This window comes from Aquila chrysaetos, chromosome 4, assembly GCF_900496995.4.
Source record: "Aquila chrysaetos chrysaetos chromosome 4, bAquChr1.4, whole genome shotgun sequence".
Taxonomy (NCBI): domain Eukaryota; kingdom Metazoa; phylum Chordata; class Aves; order Accipitriformes; family Accipitridae; genus Aquila; species Aquila chrysaetos.
The window spans coordinates 43675823-43696670 of record NC_044007.1 but is presented as its reverse complement, the minus strand read 5'-3'; the positions used below and the strand labels follow the sequence as shown (position 1 = coordinate 43696670).

Below are 20848 nucleotides of genomic sequence, written 5' to 3'. Positions count from 1 at the left end.
CGTTGTCTATGAGCCAGTAATAGCTGCACAGACAGCAATCAGAGGGCATTCTTTCGTAAAAGTTGTCAAAATAATAATGTACTACATATTAATGGGTGGATTACTTGCATATTAATGGTGTGCAAATGTTCTAGTCCTCAGAGATAATTTGTACTAATTTGCAATAATGTTTTTGCAATTTAGTGATTTACATATTTTACCTTTGAAATAGCCCTAAAACTTCCTTTTTAGCTGTGCACCTTTGAAATGGAAAAATGCAAAATCCTGGGCTGATTAGGATATTAGTGTCAGACAGAACTTAATGAATACAAAAACCAGAAGATAAACTGTTTTTATACTACTTCTGAAAATTTTTCAGTAAAACGATCCTAGACTGACCTGAGTTACAGAGACCGTTGTTGTTAATATAAGATGACCTTCTTCAAGTGGAACAAAATGCCATGCTGGTTAATAAATAACCCACTCAGCCTAAATCTAAATCAACTAATTTGAGATATGGATAACTTCAGATTTACAAATATATTAATTTAGGATATCCTTCCACCAGCAAGAATCAACAGTTTAGATAAAGGATACTGGGGAAAAGCAACATTTCTCTGGAAAACCATGGAGGCCTTCTTAAAAAGGCATCTAGTTTGTGTGTCTGTGGGTCAGGAGGAATTGACCTTTACTCCATGATATGTCTCTCACACCCAGACTGATTAAAGTAAATGATTTCCAGTAAAATACAAAACTAAAATGAAGTACCTTTGTGCATCGCCAGCCCCAGAGTGACAAGACATAATGCAGTTGGTGTTGCTCTGATTTACGGTTTCTCCTAGAGGCCATCATGTGGTAAAGATCACCTGAGCACAGTGTTCCCACCACACCCTGCTTTATTTCCAATACACCTCATGTCCAATTGAAAGAGGAATTGTGGTGTGGGTTTTTTTTCAGTCAGATTTCTCAGGGTTTTCTGAGTGCCAGAGGAATCCCTAAGTGCCAGAATTAAGTGGTGCCCGGGTTGCACATATCGGCCAGTCCACGCTAATTAGCAAATCCTTCCAGTGATGTGAGGTGCAGTATCATTGAAGGCGGTTCTGGGTGAAAGCTTGAAAGTGTCATCTGACCTTGGCTGCTAGGATCAACCACCCTCAAGCCCTTCCTGGCATGGGTTTACCTTGCCTGCTCTTTAAAACCTCACTAACACTCCACAGTCTAGGCACCCTGCTCCAGTGCTTCACCATCCTACCATTAAAACCCCATATTTAACATAAATACACCTGCTGGCTGTTTAAATCCATTACTCCTTGCTGTATATGTAGTGAGCATGAAGAGTAATTTACTCCTTCCCCTTGCCTGTTTGTATACAATGCATGCTACCTGATATGCATTTCTTGTGAGTGGTGCAAAGACGCAAAAGTCATGAATCACACACATGCTTTTTCACAGCAATTTCTTTCCACAAAAAATTCAAATACTCTTGGGGAAAATAAATGTTTCTTTCAAGCCATTTAGAGGTTACTCAGTCCTACATTTTGCTAGCCCCTTCCATGCAATAATAGGACAGCTTTTTACTCCCATTTATTTGCATCTCTTTATAAATCAGCTTCATCCAGTCAAAAGAAAGATGCAAAAAGAGATCAGAATATCCTACCACAGACATCTTGATTTCAAAGCCCAGCTCCAGGTTGCTAGGTGACAGCTAGGCACATCTTCCTGAGAGCAGGTCAAAGCCAAAGCCCCACCAAGCCAGGAAATGCAAGGGAGAGACCATCGCTCTTCTCCCAGAGGCCACACAGGGGATGAAAGCACCTTGTTTACGTACAATGTAAGCAACTGTATGTTTCATCACAAGCATTAAAACTTAACACTGAGGCAGGCAGAATGTTATTTTTTCCATCAGCCTCATCCAAAAGGTGTGCTGAAAGGTAACGCTTGGGAAATGGCAAGGATCTGTGAGCAGGTGAGCTGGTGAAGCCTGGCCCGCAGTGGGTCTGTGTCTGCTCACTGACCGATTTTGATGTCTGAGAAGGATTTCCCACAGCCCATCCCTGTGCTGGGCGCTGATTCCAATGAAGCTTTCAGGACTTAGATATTGAGATCTTTAACTTAGCAGATCTTCAGTCTTCCACTAGATGTGGCTGGAAACAGCTCAGGAGGCTAATTGTCCTCAATATTATACTTGTAGTGTTATTCTCAAAATAAAGCTAATCTAAAATACTGTATCAACTGTAAAAAAAGGTAAGGACAGACTGCAACAAACCAGGAGCTGCCCAGTGATGCCATCCAAGCAGCAGCTGATGATCTTACAAAATGTCACATCTGTTTTCCTGGTTCACTGTTGCAAGTGCTTAATTATGCTCACAAGAAGGATGAAAATTATTCTCAAGACCCTAGAGATTTCAGGTGCAGGCTGAGGAATTCATACAGAAAAAGGGGAAGGGCTCAACTTTGTTCCATTATTCCTTTGTTTCCATTTGTGAATACAGCCTAATTTCAGGAAGTAGCTTCCTAAAATCAGGAAGAAGATTTTTTTCCTGTGACATCTTGTGTGATTACTTCAGGACTTGATAAAGAAGAGAACAGTTCTTACAGTTCTGTCGACTTCACTGTTTCCTTTGAGGGTAATCAAGTTAAGAGCAAAACCAGTGGATCAGACTTAGACCAAGACAGGATAAAGTATTTGTTCTTGAACTGCATAACGACTGGCATTCATTATGAGAGGTAGGAGGATTACAATATTTTAAAGCATTCATTTTCTTGCATTGCAGCGCTGGATTTTGTAAAACCTGTGGTCTTCTCTTTTTATTACCAAACTGATTTGTTTAAACACAAGCATTCTTCTGGGAGAGATGTCTTTGGGGAAGAGAATCTCCTTTTAGGGATTCCTTGCCAATACTGGAGTTTAGTATCCCAAATAAGCTTTGGCACTCACACCCTTTGTGCCTTTTAGTACTTGGAATTTGTGCTCAGATTTGCGCAGGTGCTCAGACTGCGCCAGGGAAGTGACTGAGTTGCTCCTCTCTGGCCCTTTGTCCTGTTTTTTAATTTGCAAATTCTTGCTCCATTTACTCATCCCCATTACCCAGAATTCTGCATGTCAATAAATGGGACATCTATAACATCTCTATATAATATGGGCTCTAAATAAGAGGATTAAAGGGTGTTTCTTGGTTTACATCCAGATCTTCTGGACTATTTGGCATGGAGTAGCTGGATAGTTCTCCAGTCAGAAGACTGATAAAGTGAGTCACAGCCTTAAATGCCAGCAATATTTCTTCAAACTAGCATTTCTTTATGTTCACTGAAATTTTTTATTCTGAATGATAGTTCCTATTTTTATGACAGACTAGCCTTCCTCACTGCACTATGTTTATTCTGTTCATACAGACTCTGTGCAGATAAATGCATGCGCTTCATTTAAGCACAAGAATAGCATCTGCTTGAATGTTTTACCTGACCAACAGTGGCATGCTCAGACTATAAAATTGTTTCAGACTCATAAAAAAGCTGTGCTCTCTCAAGTGTCATACTGGGTTGTAAGCAGACACACTTTAAACAGAAAGAAAAGCCAAACTCTACTTGTTTCTTACCAGCCTTTCCAAATCATCAAGAGAAGTAAGTTAAAGGTGTTAAATCAGATCAAAGAAAGTATAGGCTATTGCAGGCAGGACACCTTCAGTCCCATTTTGTCTTTGTGTTCGATCAGGAGGTAGGTTTGAAATGAACTGCAGAAAGGATATTGGGAGGAACGTTTCATCTGCCCAGGAGGAGGACACGTTCTTTCAAAACAGTAGTGTAATGGAGGGAAACTCCCACAAGTGTGGTCTGTTAATGAGTTGGTTTGAACAACGATGCATAAAGGTGGGATATAAAAACAGGTTTGTCCAAATTTCTACCCGTCTGGACTGATGTTCTCTCTCTCTCAGGACACTTCTAGAACTGCAGCAAAGTGCAGTTCCTTTCCAATTGCAGGGAAACATGCCAGACAGCTCTGGAGTGGCCAGAGGAAAAGGTCCAGCCTGCAGAAAGGAGTGTCAGGCTCTGTAAGCACCAGACAGGAGAAATGTGGTTTCACAGGAACACATCCAGTGCCTTCCCCAAAAGCTCAGTAGCTCTGAGCTTTTTTTTTTTTTCTTTTTCTTGAGGTCCTCTGTATCTATAACCTGTAACTTGGTATCTGTGGTGTCAAGGGAGACCTGGGAACTGATACCATTTGTAAGTCTGCTCCTAAGCCTAAAGCAAGCATGACATTTAGCCAGTAATTTGTGCTGTCTGCAATCACAGTCCCTCTAATCCAGGCATGCACTCCTATATGGGTAAGATCACATAAGCCATCTCTGAACGAAAGATTAGTAAGAGATTGTGCAAGGAAGCCCCAGGCCTTTCGGCTCACTTCCATGGGACCATCTACATAACAGGGGTAACCTGACCTCTCTAAATCAGTATTTGTACAGTTCCATTGATAACTTAGTACGCTGGGGTAGATATCACCTGAAGTTTTCCCATTTCCCAAATATGTTCACACCTTCTCCTCACTGTCTTTCTTATGAGATCAGCTCCTCTTCCTTCCATCATCATTCAAAGATCTTTTAAAGACGCTGGAGAAATACTGCTGGTCACCACCTCAAACTAGTCTGCAATGAGACAAATACAGAATTTGCTCTTCATGCCAGCATCTATCAGCCTAAAACATTCTCGTTTCTGATACTATTCTTTTTAACCTCATACTCTTCAGCTGTCTCTCCTTGCCTGCTCTTTATTCTTTTATTCTTATTTTTCAAAGGATTTATAGTGCATTTTAGCTCTGATGTCTTTTCATGTTCTCTGCCACAGTCTGTGAGTGAGTTATATTTTCTCCCATCAGCCTTTTAACATGGCTGCATAATTCCCCCAATTCCTCCACATTTTTTAAGGTCCAAAAATTCTGATCAAAAGTCAGTCACAGAAGTCACAGCAGCTTCCTCGGGAGTCTTGTCAAGATGGAATATTACTGTGCAGCCACATTGTGCAACCGGGTTTTCAGATACACTTTGAACGATGCTGAAACCTTGAGCTGTTTGGGAACATTGGTTCCAAATTGCCCCATTAAGCTTCCTTTCTGTATCAGCTCTGGAATATAACTACAGACTACTTTCTATATCTGAAAATTGCGGTCTTGTCAGTTTTGGATTCTTCTTTAATTTATCTATATTTTTTAGTTTCCAAGCACCTGTGTGGTAAGGATCCTGTGTAATAATTAGGTTATATGTGACCCAGAATATCAGGAATATTCCTGCAGGTCATGGTTGGATAGGTACCTCTTGAGTGACATTGATACTATGAAGATATTTCTCCTTTGCTAATAATGAAAAGAGGAAAGTATTTGTGTCTCCAGTTTTAGTTCATTTAATTTCCATTGTGGGCAGAGGATCCCTAATAGCACAAGGAGGAATATGCTTTGGCACTAATCCTCAACTCTTGAGGTTCCCCATTCAAACCGTAGGTGCACAGTGACACCTTCTGGAAGGTTGTAATGAGAGTTACTGAGCAGCTTCCTTCCATCATCTTGAAACTCACGATTTTTATGCGTAGAAGCTAGTCTTTTTCTGGTCAACAGTTTGCCCAGATCTTTGGTACAGGTTCTCTGATGTCGTTGGGACATACACTAACAGAACGTTGTTGTGATGGGAGAATTTTTTTTTTTTAATCAACCCAAACCTGTAGGTTTTTTAATGATTCCAAATAATTCGAAGGTTTATGGGGGAAAAAAAAAAAAAAGTTAGAGGATAGAATTAGAGATGTATGTTAACCTCGTGATTTAAAAAAAATGTAGATGGCATTACATTTTTAACTATTTATTGACATACAGAAGGTGAGAGGGTCAGACAGAATATAGTGAGTCTTCAATTTGCCAGACATGGCAAATGAAAGACACAGTTTCTTAATGCAGTCGCACTTCAGCAAAGGGTTCATTTTTTAAATGTGTCATATTGCAATTTCTAATTAGACCTTCTTTGCCCAAGCTGCCAGCTGCCTGGGTAGTCTGTCAATCTGCCAGAAACTCTGAGTCACCAAGGATTTTAAGCACACGAGTTGTGCCACAGAACTCCATCCGAGGGCTCACGAACCCCACGGTGCCTGCATGCATCAGCTGGACTGGGGCCAGAATGGGGAGCAGAGCCCTCGCCGAGATGACGCTGGTGTTCTAAAACCCAGCATTCAGTCCTGTTACTGGAAAACATCTCCTTATTTCTAATACTTAATTCCATCTCAAAGATTATTTCTCTTTAAGCTTCCTCTTCCTTGGAAGTAACAAAGATGTGATATGTAGGAGTGGAAAAGAAACAGGGTTGCGAGTGGAGACAGCAGAGGCTAATTTCCAGACGTCCTGAGACTTTGGAGTAGAGGCTGACTGACATAAATACTGAGGCTGAGAGTTTTGGCAGAACATACATCTGGGATTGGCCAACGCTCAGAAAGTACATCACCCTAGAAAATAAACTTACGGTGCTGAAATAATTAGCAAAGTACTAGGCAGAGCCATCAATAGCAAACAATTCTGGCTACGCTGAGATCTAAGCCAAGTCTAACCATTATGATAACATTTCAAGCATTAGTCCTAACATAATGCAATCACAGGTTTTAGCATGGGACTTTGAGGAAAATTAATCCTCCAGCAAAAGACTAAGAGAAACCCTATGCTCTACCTATGTGCTACTGAACAGTTACATTTTGACAGTACGAATGACATGGCATTGGGAGGAAATTCCCACTGTGACTTTCACACTTGGGCTTACACAAAATAAATTCTATTGGCAAATTAATGCATTGCTATTAACGTTGATGAAAAATCAAGTACTAACAGGAATACCTGCATGTGGGATAAGTTTGTTAATGCTCTGTGGACCCATGCAGATCTATGGTTAGTTTTACATGTTTGAAGATTCCGGTTTATTCTGCCTCCCATCAACACTGACCCTACATCTTCTATTTGAAATTAATTGCTAACAGATCCATTAAGTTAAGTTACTTACACCTGTAAGGAACTGATGTTGAAAGAATATTTATATTTAAAAGTTCAACAAAGCTGTTTCCCATAATATCACTGGCATTATGTTCACTTCAAAATATGGTTACTTAAAATGCATCTTTTTAAAGTGTGTATATATATATATATTACATTTTAAATTTTTATTAAGGAATCAGATAAAGCAAATACTAGAATACTGCTGATATATAAAGAAAATCTAAGTTCAACTAAAGACCCTGGAGACTCATTTTACTTCAGAAAATATCTCCTCTCCCAGAAAAGCCTATCAGTCTTCAAAGTGATTTGTAACAAGTGCACTTTCCTGCCAATGAAAATAGTCGAAAATGGATTCTTACTTTCTGTTTGAATTGCTCCCTAATTCACTATGAATCAGCTCCATTCAATGGTCTAGAAACTCTCTATTTAACAACTGAAGTGAGCAGGAAACACTAAAATAGACTAGTACCCATAAGCCACCATACAAATGTGTATGACCTCTCCTTGGGCAAGGAGCAGGAGTTCAGCTGTGAGGCCCAGCAATCTGTCCTAACACCTTAAAGCAAAACAGGCCCCAAAAGAGCTAGTATGTGCATTATGTCACCCATTGAAGTGTGACTGCAAGAATGTTGGAATACAATGTTATTAAAATACAGGTACGTGTTCTATATTGCCTTTCTTACAACCTGTTCTTAACATTTTAAATGAGAACAAATTAAAAAAAAAGCTGCCATACAAGTTTTCAGTAGTAATAAAATAATAATAGTAGTAGTCATAACAACAACAATAACAGGTTTCTTCATTTCCACAAAGGCAAAATTAGGAAAATATATTAACTGGGACAGTCTGCAGAAAGAGAGAGGCTGGAGTCGAAACATACGCAGGGACAATATTAAATAGCAGGGGCACCCTCAGATAAAGCCATTCCTTTCTGATGTAAAATAAAAGAAAACTACTGCATGCTGCATAGACTTCCCTCCTAAAAGTTTATCAATAATTTATGTAGACTTAATGCGAAATGTGCAGGAAAGTCTAGTAAAGAGATTTTTTTTTATTTTCTAATGCCTTACATTCTAGCAGCTAATATCAATATTGAAATTGAATCCTGATTTAATATTTACCTTGTACGTTACAAACAAAGGTGCCACTACATGGGATAATTTTATTAAATACACAGTTCATGTGTAAACACTCCATTTTTCATAAGGTATTTTTTGGAATAGAAGCAAGACCCAGGCCCAATACTCCCATGCCTAACTAGACTGTGAAGTTGTTCACATGTTGGTTTCTCTCTGTCCTAGTGAACTTGAATGAACCTGTACAAAGTAGGGCAGCAGTGGGGACTAAGAGTACAGTCACAGACATGCATGTGCAGAGCAAGCTACTCTGATGACTGAGGGAATTTTCCTTCACACATGAGAAATGCATGCTCAAATTTCTTTTAGGCAGAGGAAGGGGTTCAGTCTGTGTCTCTCAGCTCTTAAAGTCCCTCAGCTTTAAACCCCGTTTCAACAAAGTTCAAGCATTCGTTTATGCAGTATATTATTCAGTATATTATTCAGATATCAGCCTGCATCCATTATTCAGGGAGGAAGGAGAAGAAGATGCCTATTTTACCAATTTTGAGAGGACTTTAATCTCCAAGCCGCTCAGTGGTTTCAGGATTTAGGTGGTTGTGCACCTATGCAATGATGCAGATGTACCTGTCTACAGAGCTAGGTAGAGTTGTCTACAAACACCAAGCACTGGAAGAGGCTCAGCTCAGGTGGCTTTTTTTGTCTAACACCATTCATGCTAAGGAGCATGACTACCATCTTTTTATACAATACTACGCACTATAATTATGCATCATTAATGTAGTCTAGAGAGGGCTTAGGGGAGTCACATCCACTCACCGTTCTGAGAAATGACTGCCCTTCCCGGCAGAGTGACTAGGAGCTGGATTCAAAGGCCAGTGGTGTTACCAGGTGTTTTGCTCTTGGTCTCAGGACACGTGAAGAACCACCTTGGTACACTTACTGAGACTTCCTTTTTCCCTGCTGAGGAGTGTGGCAGTATCATTTAATCCTAATTGTCAAGCCTATAATACCTCCACAGGTCCTGTCTGGGCCTTGACAATTGTAATTCAGCACCGAAGTGTATTTAACACCCCAGTCGTGTGCTTTGTGCCATGACCAAAAGGGCAGAGATTTGCAGAAGGACTCCCTGCCACCAGGCAGGAGAAATACTAAGTGGGGGTGTGGGGCGGGAATCAACCTTTCTATTTTTTCCACTCTCCTGGGAACATTGTCCAGCTTCCACCCTAGTTCACCTCTCCGAACAGACCTAGGGGAACTCTCTGCTGCTAAGCAACAGCAAGCTCTCCTTATGTGCAGGAATGGCAGCTTTCCCCGCAGGTCTCAGCTCTAACGAGCACCTTCCCCGGGCACCATCGGCACCACAGCCCTGTTCTCCCCTTGCAGCAGCAGCGGTGGCTTTGGCCTTCCAAGGGCAGCGCCATCACTGTGGGAAGGGCTTTCTTCACACTGTGCAGACTTCAGTTCCTCTCTGTCTCTTTAACGTCAAGAGAATGGTCGTAGGCCAGAAATGGGGAAGATGTTTCGGGAAGGGCTGGGCCTTGATGAAAAAACGGAGCCCTGAACAGGAACGGGCAGAAATCATTGCTGGAGAAAAGGGAGGCAGAGCCCGAATGGCAGTGATTTCTGTCCGTTCCTGTTCCGGGCTCATGTTCTTACCTGGCGGCTTCCTCTCTCCAGGGCACTGACACTCACAGGGAAGGGGAAGATCGTGCTGCCCAGCCGCTTGCAGACCGGAGCGGGCTCGCCGAGCTGCCCGGCCACCCCCGAGCCGCGGGAGGGGCGGGAGGCGGGGGGGGGGGCAGATTCAGGACCCTGGACAGGGCCGGGCGGCGGCGCGGGGGTGGCGGCGGCTGCGCCCCGCCCCGCTCCGCTCCGAGGTGCTGGCCCGCCGCTGCAGCTCCTCCTGCCGACTGTGGTTGGCTTTTTGGGTGGGGGGTTTGGGGGGGTGCTCTTGGCGCGTAGGTTAAGTGGCTAACCTCGTCCCCGTGCTGCTCTGGCACTGTGGCCAGCCCCGAACCCCAAGGGGCGCTGGCTCGGCAGGAGAAGTCTCCTCCAGTCCCCACCTAAAGGGCCGGCTTAGGAAAGTTAAAAACACAGAGCGTGCCTGCGAGGGGGTGAGGGGCAGCTCCGAGCACCCGGGGACCGACCGGTGGGCATTCAAGTCTGCCACCCCTCGGATTAGCGCCGCGGTGGAGGGGCTCCGCTCGGGGCTGGGCTGGGCTGTGCAGGGCGCCCGCCTGCCCCCCCCCGGTAATGCTTATTTTGTGTTTCTCTCTCTCTCTCTCTCCCCCCCTCCCGCCCCGTTCCCCCGCTCCCACACCTCCCCCGCACGCCGCAGCCTCCGAGGCCTGCCGGGCCCCTCGCCCCGCTGTCAGCTCTGCTCTCCAGCCCCTTCCTGCGGCCGCAGCTCCCCGCCCGCCGGCCCTGCCCGCGCTTCGTCTCGGCGCCCCGTCGAGACGCCCCGGGGCCCCCCCGCTTCGGCCCCGCGGGCTTGGCAGCGCTGCTGGCCGGGAGCGGGGCGGCCGCCCGCTGCCCGCTCGCCGCCCTGCTGCGGGGCCGCTGGGCTGAGCCGCCGCCGGCCCCGGCCCCCGCCCCGGCCCCGGCCCCGGCGCCGCCGCCGCCCAGCCGCCTCCCCCCGGAGCGCCGGAGATGCCCGGCGTGCCACGGAGCCGCGCCGCCGCAGCCCCGCGCTGCCCCCAAGCCGCCCGGCGCTGTGAGTACCGCTCCTGGGGCTGCGTCCGCCCCTTCCTCCTCCTCCTCCTCCTCCTCCTCCCCGCGCCGGGGAATCCGCTGTGCGCCCACGTGCCCCCAGCCGGCACCGGCGTGGGAGTCTCGGGGGCGCTGGGTGAGCCCCCCCCCCCCGGCTGAGAGCCCCGGGCTCCGCAGGCAAAGCCCGCCGCTCCCCGTCTGCCGTCCCCGTCGTTCCCCGGGTCCGCTGGCTCCAGCAAGGCGGGTCCTGCGGCCGCTGTGCTCCGCACCCGGTGCGCGGGCGGGAAGGGAGCAGCCCCGACGGCAGGGCTACCCGCCGGGTCTCCCGGTAACCGGAGGCAGGGACGCGTTCATGCACCGCATCCGCCTCGTTTTCGCGGGGAGACCGTGTCGCCCTGCCCGGCGTCCCGTTAACCCTCGTCCCGCCGACGGCCGCGCTGCGCCCTCCCGGCAGGCGGCGTTGGGGACTGCCCGGGGGGCCGCGGTGGCGGGACGTTATCGGGGAGGCAGACCCCAAAACGTGGCGGTGGTGGCAAGGGCGCTGCCGAGAGAGCCGCCCCGGAGGAGCGGGCGGAGCGCCGAGCCCGGCGGCCCCTGCCCGCCGTCCCGCCCGGGGCCGGGCACACACGCCTTCCCGGGGCCGCGCTGCGCGGCTGCCGCAGCCGGGCAACACCGTGCCCCGCTAAAGCGGGAGGACTAGACCGAGGGAGCCCGGCGGCGGCGAGCTGCGCGCCTCCGGAGGACAGGAGGCGGCTGGGGGGGGAGGGAGGAGAGAGGTAGCCCTGCGGTTACTTAAAATGCGAGCGTGCTCCAGTCCCGGGTTTATAAGCGCGGCTCTCATCTAAGGCATCCATGATCCTTAAGGCACCGGGACCGAGCCCCGCGGCGGCTCCGCCGCCTCTTCAAGCCCTTCCCACTCCCTCCCCTGGGCGCACACACGCTCGCTCGCACACGCACACCCTCACGCCGGCGTCTCCGGCGCTTCTCCCCCCGGCGCCGGCCCCATGGCTCCCCCCGCGCCCTCCCCAGCCCCCCGCCGCCCTGCGGCCGCTGCTCCCGCTGCAAACCGCCCCTGAGCCGCAGCGGGCCCCGGTGCTCGCCTCGCCGCGGGCGGCCCGGCGGCGGCCCGCCCCGTCCTGCCGGGGCCGGGGCGAGGAGCGCGGGCTGCCGGCCTCGGTGTCCGTCCCCCCTCTCCCCGGCCCCGGCTCCGGCCACGGCGAGCGAAGCCCACCCGCGACCGCGGCCGGCAGCGTGACAGGAGCCCGCGAGGGCCGGGCGCATGCGCGGGGCTGGCGAGCCGCCGTCCCCGGGCGCGCAGCCCGCCGCTACCGGAGGGGAAGCGGGCGAGGTCTCCCGGCGGGTCCCCGCCGCCGACACCGTAAGTACCGCTCGGTCCCGCCCGACGGCCGCCGGGCACCGCGCACGCCCCGGGCAGGCGCGGGCTCCTCGCCGGCAGCCGCGACCCCCGCGCCGCAGCCGGGGCCGCAGCCGGGTGCAGCGGGACGGGACGGGACGGGACGGGACGGGACGGGCGGCGCTGCCGGCGGCGGCCCCCGCGGCCGGGGCGGGCGAGCGGCCGCGGCCGCCCTCCGCGGGAGGAACCCGGCGCCAAAGGCCCTTCCCCCGGTCTCCCGGAGGGTCGGGAGCCGCCAGCCGGGACGCTGGGGCTCGCACCGCCCCGACACTCCCCGCCGGCTCCCCAGCGCAGGGCCCCGGTAGCACCCGGCTGCCGCCGGCCCCGGGAGCGAGGGCAAGACCCCTCCCCGCGGGCTCGGCCCGGCTGCCGCTCCCCAGGGCGGGATCGCGCCCCGCTCCGCGCCGCCTCCCTCGCCCGAGCGCGGGTAACGCCTCGGCCGGGCTCCCGCCCTGCGCCCGGGGACCCTTCCTCCTCTTTTCGGGAGTGCGGATGAAGCTAGGGCAGCGGCCGTCACCCCCCGGGCCTTGGTGAAGGGAGTCCTGCGGCACCGCCGGGCTCGGGGCCCTCGGCTCCCCTGCGAACTCGGAGACGAGTAGCAACAGGCAAGTGTTTCCATAGGGACTCTTCCAGTCTCAGCCCGCCGCTTCGTGCACCCGCGGGCGAGAGAAAGAGCCCTTCCTGAGCTCTGTCGTTAGTTAGCGGCAGTCGGTCAGAAAAAGCAGGTAATGAAAATTGGACGCAACTGCAGAAGATGAAATAAGATTATCCTTGTACGTGCCAGTAAGAGTTAAAGTGATTTGATACCGACGTAATTTACTTGATGCAACCGTTGCATTATTTCATTTTTGCTGTTGCAAAATGTAAGATCAAAACTTTTCGTACAGTGCCGTTGGTATGACATAACGGTGCGGAGTCTCTCCTTGTACCTCTGCGCCCACTGCACAAACAGAACATCGGCATCAGATCCAGCGCTGCGCGGAGCTGTGTACTGTGGTGCCGGTAACACCGTTGCTGTACTACAGGACCAAAAACCAGCCACCACTAGTTCAACTAAACGGAGCACCGAAATCACTACCAGCTAGGCAAGGCAGAGCTGTGGTCAGGTTAAAATTAGGAGTGTCTTTGTAAACTAAGAGCAGGTTCAAGCCAACTGAATGTAAAACCAGCACTATGTTTTATAAAATGCTCTAAGATGGGAGAACAGTTACTTTGTTTCTCCTTTAATTTCTTTATCTAGTCCCCCCCATCAATATTTATTTTGATATCTTTACCCTGGGTCCCAAATAGTTAATGATGGAAGCAACGCCTCAGCTGTCACACACCTCTCTGCTCCTTGGAAAGAACAGTGCACATTTTTCAAAGTGAGTAGGGATGTTTGAGGGCTCAGCTTGAAGTACCAGGAAGGAGTTTTCAGAGTATGAGGTTTCTGTGTCTCTTGGAGCCCAGGTCGCACAAGCTGATGAACCCGAAGCGTAGGCAACTACCAGCACTCAGTCACTTATAAAAATTCATCCCATCTTTTCGTCACTAAGAAAAGTTATCCCAAGGAGGCAGCAGGTCTTGCAAATACTGCAGAGAGCTCCTAGCATTCAGAAGCTAGAGTATTCTTAGCCTGAGGTTCATGACTCTTAACTTTCTGTTTATAGGCATGTTTCAAAATTTGTCATAGCCAGGTGAAGCAAAGATGTCCAGAAAGCGTCATGACCAAAATGACAGTGTGCTAAGTCAAATTCTGACCTTACTTCAGCTCTAAATTGACTTTGGTAATGCTCCTCCTGGCTGATACTGCTCTGTCTGGCACTAGAGCCGAGCAACCACGGTGCCCACCCTGCCAGAGCAGGCAGATGCCAGCGTAGTACAATCCGAAGTGAATCGCGACAATCGGAATCAAAAGGAAACGGTACGTGAATCACTATTTAATGCACTCCAGGGTGAGTCATCCCGATTCAAACCAGCTTTCAGACCAGTACAATGTCAGTCAGCTTCTCGCACAGTTCGATATGAGTCAGATCTCAGCACGGAGTACAATATGAAATGAGTCACCGACTAATACAGCGCCATGTGACTCCAGTACCCAGCGCGAGTTGTCAGAGCTTCTGTGTGATATGAGTCACTTCATAGTACAGTAAAATGGGCTTTTTGGAGACCATTCATAATTAAGCACAATGCAACCAAGCGCTCAGTAGGAGATGATGGGAGTGAGCAGAGCAATCTGTTACGTGCACCGGTTTCGCTGTTTGCATAGTAAAGAGGTTTGTAAAATATTAGGCTGAATGAATTTTTTTTATTTTTTTTAAAGCGAGCTGCATAAAAATAACTCGAAGCAAATACTTCCTCTGACATTAAAGCCAGCCAAAGCAGGGCTGAAGCAGCAGTAAAACTCGCAACATTGGGGAAGCCTGGGGGTTTTTTATGTTTCTTTTTGCTTCTGAGAGAGCTGATCAGCCAGTGAAGGCTGACTCCAGCTGCCACAGAAGACAAAGCAAGGGATGCTGACAGTCTGTGCTGTGCAGAGAAGGACCTGACGCTGATTTAACTTAATTGCAGTTGCAGTGACCTGATTTGTGAAGGGACTCAGCCTAGGACAAAGTTATATCCATACTCACATTCTTACTGCTCCACTGTCATAGCACCCACATAAACGGCTGGACTGGAGCGACAGGTTGCTTTTGTTGCTTTTTGTATGCAACTGGTAAAAAATTCTCTCATGTCTTTCCCATATTACAGGAGAAATAATGACAGAGTGACCCTCCTAATTGCATGTTAGAGTAACATTTTCAGTGAAGTCTCTCGTGATAAAATCCAAAGTAAAGAAATACTTTACAACACTACTAGAGGAGATACAGGGTGTCCTCTAAAAAAAAAAAAACACCACACAAAAATCCCACTGAAACCCCAAGTAACTATGTTTTTTAACAAGGAAGTCAGAAAATACTTTAGTGCAGGAAGTTTTTTGCAGACAGGGGGCTGATCTGGTGGCCAAATGTGCAGCACTGAATACCAAAGAAAAAGGAGCAGAAGACATCTAAGCCCTTGGTAGAAAGAGACCTCAGTTACAGGTGACATGATCAAGGCACCATTACCTGTTACTATGTGGGTGTGATACACTTTCAGACATTCCTTTTGAAATGTAAAGCAATGCTTTAATCTGGATAGATGAACCCAGCTCCTCTGAGCTGCTGCTCCTCTGGAAAAATAAAATGGGTAAAGGCACTCAATTTCTGGACATTTTACGTAAAAGCATCTCAGAATTGTTATTTAAACTCATAGAAGGATACTACTTTCTCTTGCAATTTTATCCACTTAAGCCTTTGACAGACTTGGCCACAGCAGTGACATAAAAAGCTGCTTTATTCTGTGTGGCTGCCAGTCTCGTCTCTGCTAACCTCTGTCTTGTGTTTGTAAACTCTCAACCTTTCAGTCACCCCACTACAAGATGCCAAATCTCCAGTAATAAAAAAAAAAAATTTCAAAGAGCTCTTCCTCTTAACTCACTAAGTGGGCAGTCTGATAACTATGCCTACAGCATATGCATATGTGTGGGTGAGTTCATTAACATATATTGTAATTCTTCTCTACCTAAAATAGTACACTGCTTGGTGCGGAAAGCCTGCGTGTCAAATTTGTCAATGAAGAGAAAGAAGCACAAGCATCAAGCTTCCTGTTCATATTTCAGTTGACAAACTGCCACAGGCTTCAGTGGGAGTATGTTGCAGCCCCAAATATTTCTAAATTAATAAAATATAGATTCAGAGATTTACTTGGAGCTTGACCCCTGTTGCAGGCCTCTTACGACATTAGTAGATAAGGACAGAATCTCTTTCTTCCAACTCACTGGTTATCATTACTGGGGGGATCCGAAGAGAGAGCAGCAATTGCGAGAGTTACATAACCTTACCTAAAGCTTACTGAAACCAATAGGTGGTTTTCATTGCTCTAATGGTGTTTGGATGAGGCCCGAAGTATTTACTGAAAAATAACTGGACTATGATGATCCACATCTGTGCACTCACTCCAGCTGGCTGTCAGCTAGCATTATAGCGCAGGGTTTCACAGGCTGTGTAGTTACTGTGAAAGCTTCATGCTGTGGCCATGCAAATCAGCCCGGAGGACAAGTTAAGGCTTACACACTTGCCTGATTGTAATGTGTGCAAGGAGGAAGCATTATGTCTAAGTAATTACATTTAAGTAATAGAATCTTTGCACTTTGAGCTGAGAAAATGTCACTGTGCTTTAGCATAAAATGAGGATAAAAGTATAAAATCATTGTCTACAATCTTCTTTTCTGTGTATTCTTGTGTTTGGGTTTTTTTTCTTTTTTTAATTTGGTTGGGGTTTTGTTTTGTTTTTAAATTTGACATTCGTGGCTTAGATTTTAAATATTCCTCCTATGGGAAGGCTATTTTCTTGGTAGCCCACCTTTCTACTGAGAGATTAGCAAATACTGTAAATGTTACAACTAAGCCAAATATAATCTGAGGTGCTTTTAACCAGGGAAATAATGTTCATTCCTGACCTTCACACTCCTTTGCATTTATAAGGTTACATACAGAAATGCCTCATAATCTGAATGTCAGATAGGCATGCCTTGGAGTGGAAAAGGTATGATAGACGTACTTATTCCAGTACCTCAACATTACTCTTAAGGCATACAGTAGCTTTTCCACTATCGTCAAAAGTAGCTTTTCAGATGCTTGCTTAAATCCCTGGACTTTTTTTTTGTTTTTTTAATTACTTATTAGCATTCAGTAATATGAGCGTGTACTTTTTATATGAATCATAGATGCCATCTACCTCGATAAGAAGCAAGAACATGTGCCATTATTTTCCCTCTGGTTTTGATTCATTGCTTTTTAGGGACATTTTTATAATGGACTAAATTTGTTTTTATCACTATATAGAGAAGGACCTCTCTCTCCCCAGGAGATCCAGAAACTCCACACCTAGGCATCTGCATAGATGCTACATTAGACTGACTTGAAACAGTGAACCAACCAAAGACAAACTGTTCAACTCAACTCCTACTCCCCTTTCTCAATTAAGTATTTGACTAATCGATGCTCTCCATGCGGGATTTGGACAGTTCTGTGGATTCGATTCCTCCAGGCAGGATGTGCTGTGCCTAGACAAGTTTATGTTTCAATGTGCTCATTAACATACGGAGTGAAGAATATGGCCCTTCCAGAGACTCCAAGGCTGCAAAATCGATCCAACTCTACAGAGATTGCAGGTGGTCAGAGGAGACCTGTAAGTAGCCAGTCACTTGTAAGCAGTCAGAAGAAACTTCCTGCAGATGCAGAAATGATCATGTAGGACAGTCTTTTGTACTCCATTTAGGTAGTTAGGAGATCTTTTGTATGTAGCTCAAGATAATCACTAGGGATGGATCATGCGTGTGCTGGAGTGGTCCCAAGGAGCAAGGATGCAAGAACTGTGCAGTAAAGCACAATGCAGAGAGTCTCATGTGGTCTAGCCAACACCACCACTGTGAGAACCTTTGCAACAGAAACTCCTGTTGCCATCTGGACACTGACTGACTGTCCTGTTCAAGGATTTGATTCCCCACAGTAACTTGATATTAGCAAAATCAGATCCCATTGACTACCCAAGAACAGCAGAATAGCACCTTTCAGTCCTTATGAACCTTATCCATATGAACTAGAAAGTCATATTTTTTGTATTAAATTATGGCTACCCAAGCCCTTACCAAGCAGCCATAGGTGTCTTTGATAGTGCTGTGATTACTTTGGGCAGTCAAACTGATACAATTGAACACAGAGATACATTTCACATTATATCCAACAATTGGCTAAAACAGTACCCAGGCTGGGGTTAAACGACGCTGGAGATGGTAGAGGTTAAAGTCCTTCGGTTAAAGGTATCTCACCTCATTCCATCAGTAGACTAAAATTACTGTTGGATTCCTTAGAAAACATGTACAAGATAACAGTCCATCTCCAGTTTTAAATCCCCTGTGTTTTCTTCCCCAACCCATTTTCAAACAAGGCACACAGCTGCTCCAGATGGTGGGGACAGAGAAGGCACACCCCAATTCTCAAAGGGCAGAGAGCATCCAGCACAGAGGGTTCTCACACAATTTGTTCGTTCTCATAGCACCTTCTGAGAGGTCTGGAAATCTGAGAAGACAAAGGAGGCACTGGGAGTTTAGAGCAGTGAGATTTCCATTTTGGTGTGAGGGAGATAACCTAGAGAAAGAAAAGCAATTTTTGATTGGCTTATTCTTCCTCAGCAAGGCAAATTTTAGGGTATGGACCTCTCTTCTAGTACAGCAGCCTCGTAAGGGATTTTAAGGTAATAGGGAATTAAACAAGAACAAGAGACCAGGGAGCATCCAGGTTTTTGAAATTGAGGTGTATTAAGGGATAACCCTGTCACAAACTAGGTTGATGAATCCCTCCATTGGGGCTCAGAGGTAAGTTCTCCTCCTGGACCTTCCTCTCTTACCTTGAAGAAGCAATATAACCTTGCCTTAATCTTAAAGAGGGGAAGCACTAGAGCTCAGTGTGACTACCCAAGTAAGTTTAAAAAAAACAACCAAAACCCAAACAAAAAAACCAAACCACACCACAACGCCCCCCCCAAAAAACCCACAGCAGTAATTTGAGCTTGAACCTGTGAGATGTTGGTCTTCCTGAACTTGCAAGGACCTCGGTGAGAATTGGAGGAGAACAGCATCTCATAGGTCTGAATCTTTAAAGAAATATAACTAAAAATCTAAACATATGTAAACTACCTTAGAAAAAATAAAAATATCCATCTCTAAATTTACTTTATAGTCAAAACAGTAAGAGTTCTCTCAAAGAATAAATACAAAACTATTCAATCAGAGCAGAAATAGAGAACAATGGTTTATGCGCACTGATACGCGCCCTCTGCATTCTCTTAGTAAAATGGAAAAAGTCACCTTCAGTAATAAGATAAAACTCTCAGTTTGTAACCATCTGTGTAAATGCATTCAAAAAGCAGAAGGAGAATTTTTTTTTTTCTTTTACACAAAACATTTATACAAATTTTCAAGAAAGGCATTTCAGACAATTCGTAACACCTCTGCTTAGCACCACCTATTAAGTCCAACCCAAGACATGAAGTCACTTTTCTCTGCAGCATAAATACAAGTACCAGATCAGACCCTTGGCTGGTATAAATCCCCTTGTCTTCAGTGGCCATAGTGAAGTGATGCAGTTTTTCAGCAGTTGAAAATTTGACACACACTACATGTAATCAGCATTAATACTTCAAAACTGAAGGTATAAAAACCAGGATGGAATTTTCTCTCATCACAATGAGACCTTGATGTTCCAAAGAAAACATCTTCTTTGTTGATGGACATACTTGTATTTGATTGTCCAGGGAAATGAAATAGAAAATACTTGACGCTGGCCAGTAGAAAATCCATTTAAAACCAGATACTAATTGCTTGGCATGCAAACTGAACACTTAGAAAGAACACTTCCATCTTGTTTTTATTTCAGAGTGTCAGCTGACCAAATAAGCAACTGTCCTGGGAGGCTGGTGTGACAACAAGCTGTATTTACGGATTGCGATTTTCAAAGTGCACACCTGGTAATAAGGAACAGAATATCTTGGCTGATGGAAGAATGTTTGCACTGATATTTACAGAAAATGCACCTAGTTTATTCCTTTTTTCTAACTGCATTATAAGATTTCTCTACAAGGAGAAACCTGTCCAGTTCAATTGCAGGTTCTTTCCCACTTCAATGCCATATTGACTAAAAAACAGTCTCCTGTCACATTTGAGTGATCTACCTGACAGCACCAGGTGTAGGAGGATGGCTGTACACCTTGTTTTCCTCAGGAATGCACCCTTTTGTTCTATAGCCAAATAATAGCTCTGAACTATCCCTCACCCTTGAATGCACTTTTATACACTCTTCAGCTCTTGGGGCTTCTCAAGCTCCAAAGTCTTCCAACTGATTGCTACAACAGATGTTTTCCCTGCCCAGCTGTGTACATGCATTTCTCTGCAACAGCATACTACTGGTTTAAGAAAACAGAGATCATTATTTAAGCATCACAGTCAGGTTGTGGGGACAGGTTTAGGCCACCTCTTATACTCTACTCAGGAAATGCAGCAGCTGGCAGGGGAGCAATACCCATGTGCCTCTTATCCCAATTCCCCACTCCACCACTTGTGGGTCTGTTGAATGTATCTCAACTAGGATAGGGAAAGAAAAATATTTAGCTAAACGTAAGTATCAACATATGTCATTCCCTTTAACAACTTTAAGGTAAGCTATTAGATCAAAATGCTGTTGATGATCCAGAATTTTCATTATTAAAACAGCCTCAATATCACCCACAATATCAGTCTAGAAAGTAAGGAAAGCCCTCTTGGCAAAATTAGCAGTCACACTTCCACTGGTTTTGATTACAGTTGGTTGGGGCTCTTTGGCCTAATACTGTGGGATAATAAACTTTCAAGAGGTTACTAATCACTGGTACCATGTACTAGAGCACCAGGAGCCACAAGTGAGTAATTCTTCAACTTACACATACTGTTAGTTTCATCACTGATGCAAAGAACACAGGCAATAGACTTTCTAATTGGTTTACACCTACTGCATGACCCAGTCAGACCATCTGATGTCCCAAATTAACCACCATAACATT

The 20848-nt window shown here is 46.4% G+C and overlaps 1 protein-coding gene across 3 annotated transcripts in view; it reads left to right on the top strand.

Moving 5' to 3' along the window:
* RGS20 (regulator of G protein signaling 20) overlaps window positions 1–20848 on the top strand; it is a 40383-nt gene that overhangs the window by 7451 nt on the left and 12084 nt on the right. The window contains exon 2 of one of the 3 annotated variants that reach the window (XM_030012931.1): window positions 10409–10783. The exons of 1 other annotated variant lie outside the window; for it this stretch is intronic. Coding sequence is in view for 1 of the 2 variants with exons in the window: in XM_030012930.2 (XP_029868790.1) it covers window positions 12059–12157 (99 nt within the window). In the remaining variant the exon portion in view is untranslated. Of the gene's footprint in view, window positions 1–10408; window positions 10784–11867; window positions 12158–20848 lie in introns of those variants that run through there. One more of the 3 variants, XM_030012930.2, reaches the window with a different exon arrangement.